The following is a 9,747-nucleotide window of genomic DNA, read 5'->3' on the forward strand; positions in this document are numbered from 1 at the left end:
AAATTCAAAGGTTTTTCTCTTTAGTTTTAATGAGTGGAGTGACAAAGGATTACTAGTTATTATCAAACGAGGAAGAAGTAGCAATTCCATGTTCATGTGTGTGATTGGATTCTCGAAACCCATAACATGAGGAAACCAAAAATATCGTAGGGCCTTGTCTTTTTTTTACTCATTAGTGACAAAGGAATCGCTATAAGAATATCATGTTTCCTCGTTGGCTCGTTTTTCCCACTAGTTACTAATAAACTAATGTCTAGCTTCACTCACAACAACAAATTGGCAATGATAACATACTCTAATGATTACGTCTATATCATTACTAGCATAAGCTGCTAATAAACAAGGTGAAATGGCTTCCTTAGATTCATTTGTGATGAAATATTAGTGTGATGACAAAATAAGCTACAAGTGTTCACCACACACAAAAGAGCTTAGAGGTGGAGAAACTAATTTATAATGGAAGTCTTCAAAGAGAAGGAACATACACTCGAGTAAAAAGAAATTCAATAACAAAAAGAAGGCTCAAATCAATAAATGGCTGAAGTATTAGATGAATATTTTCCAATGCGCTTAGGAGGGCATTGTGTATGCCCAAACAAAAACTAGGAGTACATAAACCCGAAAAGAGGGTCATCGTGAGCAAGATTTTGAGGCTCATCTCTTGGAAGACAACGGAAGACAATAGAAGGGGCATCCAATGTTCCCACTTATTGTTGTTCTTGCAATTGGATCTTTAGTTAAGGGCCATTCATTATATGTAGCTACCAAGATGGGTGGAGATGAAGTGGATAAAATAGTCATCGAGAAGCTCAATAACTTCTCAATGTGAAAATATAGAATAATCAAGTTATTAATGGGATAAGGTTATCGGGAGTACATCGAAGAGGGGAGGTGGGATTTAGATGGGTGTTGCAAAGTGTTCCATGGAGTGCAACATTTAGTTACCCCAGTTTCGCTAACTCAGAAAACATGCAAGGCCTTGGCATTGGTGAGTGTGTCATGTGTATCTAAGATCACCTTCCCCTTGCCTACTCTTGGATAATGCCTTCATTGCCCAAGATATACTACCATTCCCTTTGGGCACCTCCAAAGAGCATTCACAATGTTGAGACTAAGTTGGGTCATTGCACGTCTAGTTGGATATGTAGTGCAAAATTGTTGCCAAATTTTCGACATGAAAGCCCAAGATGAAGGACGAAGGGTTAGAAGATCTCCAAGATGATCCGTTGAAATGTCAACAATGTTGTTTGAAGCTCGAACATCATCAAAGATGAGACTAAGAGGCATCACTTTGTGACGAACTTCATCTTATCCTGGTTTAGCACATGCCATACCACACCTTCCACCATTCCTATTGGAGGGTAATATTTTTGAGCTGGCCTTGTATCAACCTTTCTCCCAATTGAGGTTTATCTACCCCAACTTTTGTCTCCTCTTACACTCCATTAGACACTTGCATCCCACGTACTAGTAGATTACTACCAAGTCAAGTGCTTTCCCTAGGTTTGCTAGAGATTCAGGTGAATTTCTTTGTGTGGAACCAACTACAATGGATTCATAATTTTACCAATGCCACACATTCCAATCGGATATCCATACCAATGAGCTGCTAAACTGTAACGAACCCAAAAGAGGAGAGGATTACTCCGGAATGCCGAAACCGAAGCTTCGCTTGTTCAAGTATTTCTTCCTCGCAAGCTTCATGTGGCACATGCTCTGATTTAACTAACCCGAAAAATCTCTCATGATCAATTCCACAATTCAGAATTCCAGCATTCAGTTTCTTTCTAAATCCTTATGCATGTGCAAAAGTCCTCTTAATCACAACCAGTGTGCTGGGAATGAGTTGCTCAAGCTGGTCTTCCTTTTACCCAACCCTAGACATACTCTGAATCAAGCAAGCTCACCATTGATTGAATCAAATGAAAATGCTGCATGTTCGGAGCTTGGCATTGTGTGTTTGTACAAGTACGGGGAATAAATAAGTTATGATTAACCAAAATAAGTTATTATTTCCACCAGAGAATCAGATTCAAAAGAAAGATCATTAAGAGTGAGCACTGTTAGATGCTTTGCAGTGAGCTATGGCACTTTGAACAGCATGATGCAGTTCATGCATACAGCCGTTAACACTCGTGTATAAGCTAGCATGGTGAAGAGATTTTGGAGCAGTGGAACCATCATCCGCTGCATGAAGTGAGCGGCTTTGGTTGGGAGAAGATCTTGTGGGGGATGGCCGGCTGGCGATGGCCACCATAGCTTGAGGAGCATGTGAATGTGGATGTGGATGTGGATGATCTGTTATTTCTCCAGGTTCATCGTCATGGATGCCATCCTTCGCCTTGTGATAGTGATGCTTCATGGAAGAGGAGACATGGTGAGATCCTTTTAGCTCCCATGCTAATTTCCTCGTCAGGGTACCACCACCGTCCACTGCAGACTCCCCCATCCTCTTGGCTTCGCAGAGTGGCGGAAGAAACAGCCTCCTTCTTGTGTGGCCTTCTTTACCATCTTCGCTTGCAGCGGACATGCTTTTCTTCGGATCTTTCTGCACTCGTCTGTCCTTCCCCGACTCCAAGGTCAGGCTACTCCTGTACCTGTATATAGTCGAGTCCTCGCAAACGCTCGCCTTGCAAGATGCGTTGTGCCATGCCAGAGCTCGCTGGAACTTGTGGAGGAGGCCGCGGCGCCAAGAGAGACGAGCTCGGCTTGCATTGTTCAGGCAATGGTAGTAGTAGGATGATGAATGGTTCAATGGCGATGGCTCATTGCTGCTGCTACAACGTAGAGTAGAAGAATCGACGGACTCTGATGTTGAGTTACGATCACTGTTGCTGCTGCTGTTGCTACTACTGAAGATGGTGATGGTAGAATCCCCGGTAGTCGTAGTAGTACTGTTGTCTTTACTACACTTGTCAGACTCCCCTGATTCACCACTGAAAGAGCTGGAGAAGCTTAAATCAGAGTAGGTCGCCATCGCTAGCGTGATGATGCCTCTACGCACAGTCTCAGCTTCTCACATCTGTGTTGGAACGAAGAAGGAGAAGATGGTGATGGTGATGGTGATGGTGATGGTGATGGTGATGGTGATGGTGAAGATGATGATGATGATGATGATGATGATGATGATGATGATGTGGATGTAGATGGTGATGGTGATGATGATGATGATGATGGTGATGATTATGATGATGATGATAGTAATGATTATGATGATGATGATAAACTAACCAACCAATTAACAAAGAAAAGCATGAAAAGCAAGAAGGGAGGAAGAGGAGGGAGGTGTGAACATGGACAAAAGAATAGAAGTGTGAGTGTGAGCTTCCTTTCCTTTGTGGCCTTGCCTCTCCATGGTTTTGTTTGGGGTGGGGAGAGGGGGAATTCACTCATTTCGTCCCTCGGTTTTTTTCAGAGCTTTTGCGAATTTTGCAAATTACAAAGACCCCAAGGCCCTAAGACTCTCTCTCTCTCTCTCTCTCTCTCTCTCTCTCTCTCTCTGGAGGCCCTTGTTGTGACTCGCAACGGCTGCTTGCTAACCTCACTCCCTCCTCCCCCACCCTCGATAACTACATTTAGCCATGCGATCCGAGGTGCACAGTTTCTCATGCGATTGGGGTGGGGGGGGGCACTCTCCGAAATGCCCTCGTGTTTATGGTATCTCTCGAGATTTGCTTATTCTTTTGTTATTTCGGATTTCCCCATGTAATGCCCTTGCTCTCAATTTCACCACCACCAACCCCCCTTCCCCAAAAAAAAAAGAAAAAAAGAGAGAGATCTCTCTATCTCGAGGCCTATTCAAAATTCGCGCCCGAACTTTAACTTTATTGGGTTTACTTTTGTTGCAAACTTGTGAAGCAAGTTTGCAACATGGGACATCATTTGCACGAACTATTTGTTCTATTATCGTAAACCCTAAAGTAGGCTCTATCTTACTTTCCCGATAACACTACGTAAATTTCAAGTGGAGATCAATAAAGTGTGATAAGCATGTAAATTTAACCACTAATGCAAAATCCTTTTGTTGCAACTTGCATTACTTGTGGATATTATAAATAGATTTCTAGGAGTAAGATCTGGTTAGGATGAATTAGAGTACAAAGCATGAGATGCAAAAAATGAAGGTACAAAATGGAAACTTCTAATTCCATTCGTAGCTTTTGTTTTGTTTTCCAAGTTGTTCATACTCATCTCCCTTGCCACCAAGGTAGCTCCACCTTTTGGCTTTGCATGTTGAATGAAGGCAATGTTCCTCTGACAACCTTAAGGCCCCCAAATATTAAGAGTATTCATTCCAATCACCAACCAAGCTAATGAATTTGGCTTTATCTACTTAGGGACTTCGTTTGGAGGCCCCCATGAATAAATAAAAACTGTGGGAAATGTCAACGACCAATACAAGTATCGTGGGCTTATTTCACTCTTTAAAAAACGTGTGAAGTATCATGGTAGCATCCCATTCATCTATCATGATCAACTATACCATTTCTTAAGGCCCCCAAATATTAAGAGTGTTCATTCCAATCACTAACCAAGCTAATGAATTTGGCTTTATCTACTTAGGGACTTCGTTTGGAGGCCCCCATGAATAAATAAAAACTGTGGGAAATGTCAACAACCAATACAAGTATCATGGGCTTACTTCACTCTTAAAAAAGTGTGTGAAGTATCATGGTAGCATCCCATTCATCTATCATGATCCACTATACCATTTCGTGATTCGTACGTATCGGGTCATCATCTTGCTCACTAGATGCTCTTTAGGCCATAGGAAGGTTTCCTAAATGAGATGCTTACCCACAATCATGGGATCACCATACCATCCATGATTAATCGTTTGACTTCTTGACATAATTTACTCTATGTCTCGCCACACGCTCTTTTTTAGCAATACTTATATCATTAATGGAAAACCTCAATGTGAAAATTTAAAACCCACAAGAAACTAGAAACTTGCAATTCTTATAAGCACTCGAATTTAAGGTGAAATGCTCATTGTGCCTCCAAACACACACACGCTTGTATTTTTTATGCATCATCTTGATACCTAACCAACATCATCCTCTCTCACTAACCTGTATCGCCATTTTAATCACCAAAAAATTTCATTTGCCAATATTTAAAGGCTTTATTTGACTTCTTATTATATTTTATAATGGTATCTCACTATAGATGTAACTCCTTTGACAATGTTTAACATAACACCTTTGCCCAAATATTTCTATGCTCTCAAACCTCCCAAGTTCTATTTGCCATGTTGTACTACTCAAAACCTTTGGTTATGAGATAGTAACAGTAAACATTGTCCTTCCTCAATTCAAAATCCAAGAAAGATTTACGTTTCATCATCTCCACATTGGAAGCTGAAAATCTCGCACACAATTGACACTATTGGTTTTGGGCCTTTCTATATTTGTTTGGAAATTGGAGACTACATATCATCCTCTTGCTTCATAGGAATTAGAGACCCAACTTCAAGTGTTCGACAAACAAAATTTTCTCGTAAACATTGTCTTTTATATTGAACCATACTTTAAAACTTTCTCTCAACAAATGTCTTAAAGCATGACGATTTTTAATTGAAAGTATCTCAAAGATTTTGATACCTTCAATCCAAACAAATTGAATGGAATTTTGAAATAATGCAATCAACAATTACACTAGACTCGGATTTTCTCAAACATTATTGTTAACGATACATTTACTCTAAATATCAAACTTGAACTATAAACTCTAAACTATCAACGCTAAAGTTGAAGACCAAAATCATTTAGACTTGAAGCCTAAACCTTAAGTCATGACCCGTGAATCGTAACCCAACTTCAATTGTTTTGAGGATTTTATTTTTATAATTTCTTTGAAGTTTGAACCCCAAGGAAAGTTTCACATAAATCTTTGTATTCGTTCTCGAAGTTTTAAATTCCATAATGTATGCCCTAAATGGCCTATACATGATTTTTATTTTGAATATTTTTTGGACTCTCATATTCTCCAAATTTCCAAATTGAATTGGTCCTTTTCACAAAAAAAATCCGTGCTTTCCCACATATCATCCCCATTGTTGTTGTGCTCAACACTTATTGACCTTCTTCATTTGGGTTGCACGCATCCTGATAATAACGTGTCACACATTAAGGTTCACAATTTAGGTCAGGGTATAAAGGCCTCAATCCCCTGACAACTCATAATATAAAACCTCAACATTAAAAATATTGTTTCCAAAATGTAAACCTAGAAATAATGGTATGATTCTCTAGAGGATGCTAGGTTTTGTCTCAAAAGATAAATCTATAAACATGTTCTTATTCAAGGCATGAAGTTTGTCAACAATCACATACATCCTTCATCTCGTGGATACAAGCATGAACCATAATAATTAATCACATACATAGTAAGAGTCTAGAGGATTCACATGAGTTGCACTTTTTCTTTATCTGAAAATAACATTTAAGCTAAAGCATCAAGGGAATATCTAGCACAAGTATTGAGGTAAAAGAAACAAGCTACCAAAAATGGTGCCCATCTCATACACCTACATAAGGGAGATAGCTATTGCCTTTATACTGTGTTTTGAAGTGTCTATCTAGGGAATTCCACCAAAAGAACCCTAATGTTCCAATAAGTTAAAAAATTAGCCCACCTATTTGAAAGTAAAATCTAAAATAACAGTTGATTTAGAGTTCTTAACTTTTGTAAGTATGAGACATTGGCAAGAGATATTTATGTAATGCATGTTTTAATTTGTTGAATGTCTTTATTAACACTATTGAAAATGTCACCACTCGTGTAGCCTTTATTATGGAGACATCAACATATCCCTTTATAGGTGCATCATTATTTTAAATGATGTCCAATTCCTCTGAAGAAGCATAAACTCAATAGTTTCTCTTATCTTTACTGAAGGATAAATGCATAGTAACTCTACAAAAAATGCCGAAAGTCCTCTTATTGATAGTTGTGCAATGTTGTGAAGGGGGGTGTGGGAAATGAACCATGGCAAGGGGGTGCACTACCAAAGAATGTGTCCAAGAGACCAATACAAAACAAGCACAATGATCCCCAAGCAATAATGTTGGTATTGATACCTTGGGATCTCCTACCATGGAAGTACAACACACGAACACGAACTAGGGGCAGATTTATTTGATCTAAATGTTCACCCCTTTGAATGTAACCCTTGAGGCACTTTACATATATTGTGTTAAGTGGGATTATGTGACCATTATAAAAATATCATCTTTCGGTATTTTTATGTATGTAGTACTTTATCTTAATCACTTGGAAGAGTTAATTTTCTCAGATTCTTGGTAGTGAGGCTCATCCCTCTATGATGGCTTTAGCTTATATGTAGTGTGAGTTCATTCACACCTTGAAGATTCAATGGGATCCTTCCATTGGGGCACATCAAGGGCAGCAAAGGATACACAACAAGCTTCCCAAATGGTAAGAAGATTTATGTACATTCAAGGGTTATTTCAAAAACAACATAGTGCCATTGATCTTGTCATGGGCTGATTATATTGCTACTTTGTAAACTTCAAGAAAGTTCTTGATACAATGTTCCATAAGCATCTTTGGAGATGCACAAAAGAACTTGAATATCAACCCAAAAATCTACCTATTACACTAGTTCTCAAAGTATTTATTTATTGATATATATATATATATATATTGTAGAGACATAAGCGTATTGAGAATTTCAAAAAATACGGGTTTTTAGGGATTCTTCAGAAATTGAATTGAAAGTTAATAGTGTTTTCGTAACTTCTCCACAAAGCATCATTGCACATCTAGTAAAGCAGTGCATATATTTGGATTTTGACTTTGTAGTTTTTGTACCCACTCAATGGAAGTGAAAAAAGACAAATAAATTTGAGCATAGTTGCATAGACAAAAGGTAACATTAACGATGTAACTCCAAATTATTTCTTTAGATGCAGAAATGTTTTGAGCTAAGCTACATATTACTATTGCTGTTATTCTTAGCTTACAAGAGACTCATTTACGCTTTGAAGCACGTTTCCCCTGCCCTTTCTTCGGTGGAGCTTTTCCTTGCCTACGCATTCTCTCTAGTCGATCGATTCGCCTGCAATACAAAAAGAAAATGTCTCCGGCGTTACGACCACATGTACACCACCATGGCATTATTGGCATTTAAAAAGAGGTGACAACATTTGTGATGGTTTGATGATAGCCCATGTTCCATCAGCTATCAACTAGTATAGACATTAATGTGATAGATAAACCTAATTTAACTGGCATTGATATCTAGGTGTTACATAAACAGTCCACATACATATAACCAAGCCAATGCACTGATAACAATGAAAGGATTATCCAAAGTAGTAATGCAATAGATAAATCTAATTTAACTTGGCATTTGATATCCAGGTGTTGCATAAACAGTCCCCCATATAACCAAGCGAATGCACTGACAATGAAAGGATTCTCCAAAAAGTAGTGATGCATTTGACACAGAGTAGCAGTGGGGTCTCCTAAAATTGTGTAGTGCACAAATTTTACTTACCAAACAGAACCAGAGGAAGAAAGAAAAGAGAAAGGAAAAACGGAAAGAAGGGGCTTACTCTTCTTCTCCAGGTGTGAATCCCGGGAATTTGTTGGCAACGGACTGAGGATACCATTCCAAGACCTTCCCTCCGATGACCTTGCGTCTCAGAATCTTCCTTCCAGACCTCTGCCCATCCCCTCCTCCTACGGCGTGTCCAAAGATGCGGGCCGATGCCTCTGCTACTCCCCGCACAGCGGCCGCCTTCAACACTGCTCCCAGAGATCCAAGCCTCAAAGCCCCCATATCCCTCTCCTTCGATGAGTCTTACCGGCTCTTTCGTTCTCCTGAGCTACGATGCAAGTAACAGCACTTACACAAACCGGAGTCGTCAAACCGAAGTCGCCTCACATGTTCTGAACTCTTCTTCTGTTCTGTTCCGTCCTTGTCTGTTCTGCTCTGCTACTTGTGTGATGCATATACATATTGTATGATGTATCTCCATGTGTAGCATATGTATACATACGAGAGACCATATGTGAACACCAAATTATATGTATAGCTTGTGTAAGAGACCAAGTTCCAACCCACGAGTGAAGTGGTTCCACCTTTCAAGTCGATTATACTCTACTTACTTCCGCAACCTTATGTATAGTGAAGCATGTATGTAGTATGAGTCGGCATTTTCCCAATTTTGATGTAGGTGCTTGGGTGGAGGTAATAGCAATGCATGCATGAAGTCGAGGCATCCTAGCTAACCATGACTTTTGAACTTTGTTCGCAAAGGTATATATCCATAGGTTTCTATGAAGTCAATCGATCAATTGAATAGTAGAGTTGTTAAGAGCTTTTTATATAATCATTGCAATACATAGCTTGATTTGTTATGGCTTTTCACGAGATGTTGAGGTAGAAAGTTCGTTTCGTTTCGTGCAATCGACATCTTCATGAATAAGCTCACAATCTTGTTTTGAGCATTGGCAACACCTAAGGAAAGTCAAGATTTGTCATAACTCCCAGTGACAAGCACAAAGATGTAACCATGGTTGGTTGTAGTTAACAAGATCCATTGCCTACCCAAAACTCAAGGCTTTCTTCATTGATTGGCTATGTAATGGTTGTTAGAGAGAGGGTTTGTTACATGAAGTGCATGACGAAAACGGGTTTTGATAGATGTAGATACTCACAGAGATGCTTTGCATGAGGTGAACGACTAGAAAAGAGACACCCAGAGGTAGAAC

The 9,747-nt window shown here is 39.3% G+C and overlaps 1 protein-coding gene across 1 annotated transcript; it reads right to left on the reverse strand.

The window, feature by feature from the left end:
* Window positions 1–7,849: 7,849 nt before the first annotated feature.
* On the reverse strand, window positions 7,850–8,915 carry LOC147869959 (uncharacterized). Its single transcript, XM_087335288.1, has 2 exons — window positions 8,586–8,915; window positions 7,850–8,086 (listed from the first exon to the last, which is right to left on the reverse strand). The coding sequence occupies exons 1-2, from the start codon at window positions 8,810–8,812 to the stop codon at window positions 7,999–8,001; spliced, it is 315 nt and encodes a 104-aa protein (XP_087191414.1). The 5' UTR covers window positions 8,813–8,915; the 3' UTR covers window positions 7,850–7,998.
* Window positions 8,916–9,747: the final 832 nt, after the last annotated feature.

The sequence above is a fragment of the Azolla caroliniana genome, unplaced genomic scaffold (genome assembly GCF_043228905.1).
Source record: "Azolla caroliniana isolate FFs.n. ecotype wild unplaced genomic scaffold, voAzoCaro1.0.p SCAF_1, whole genome shotgun sequence".
Taxonomy (NCBI): domain Eukaryota; kingdom Viridiplantae; phylum Streptophyta; class Polypodiopsida; order Salviniales; family Salviniaceae; genus Azolla; species Azolla caroliniana.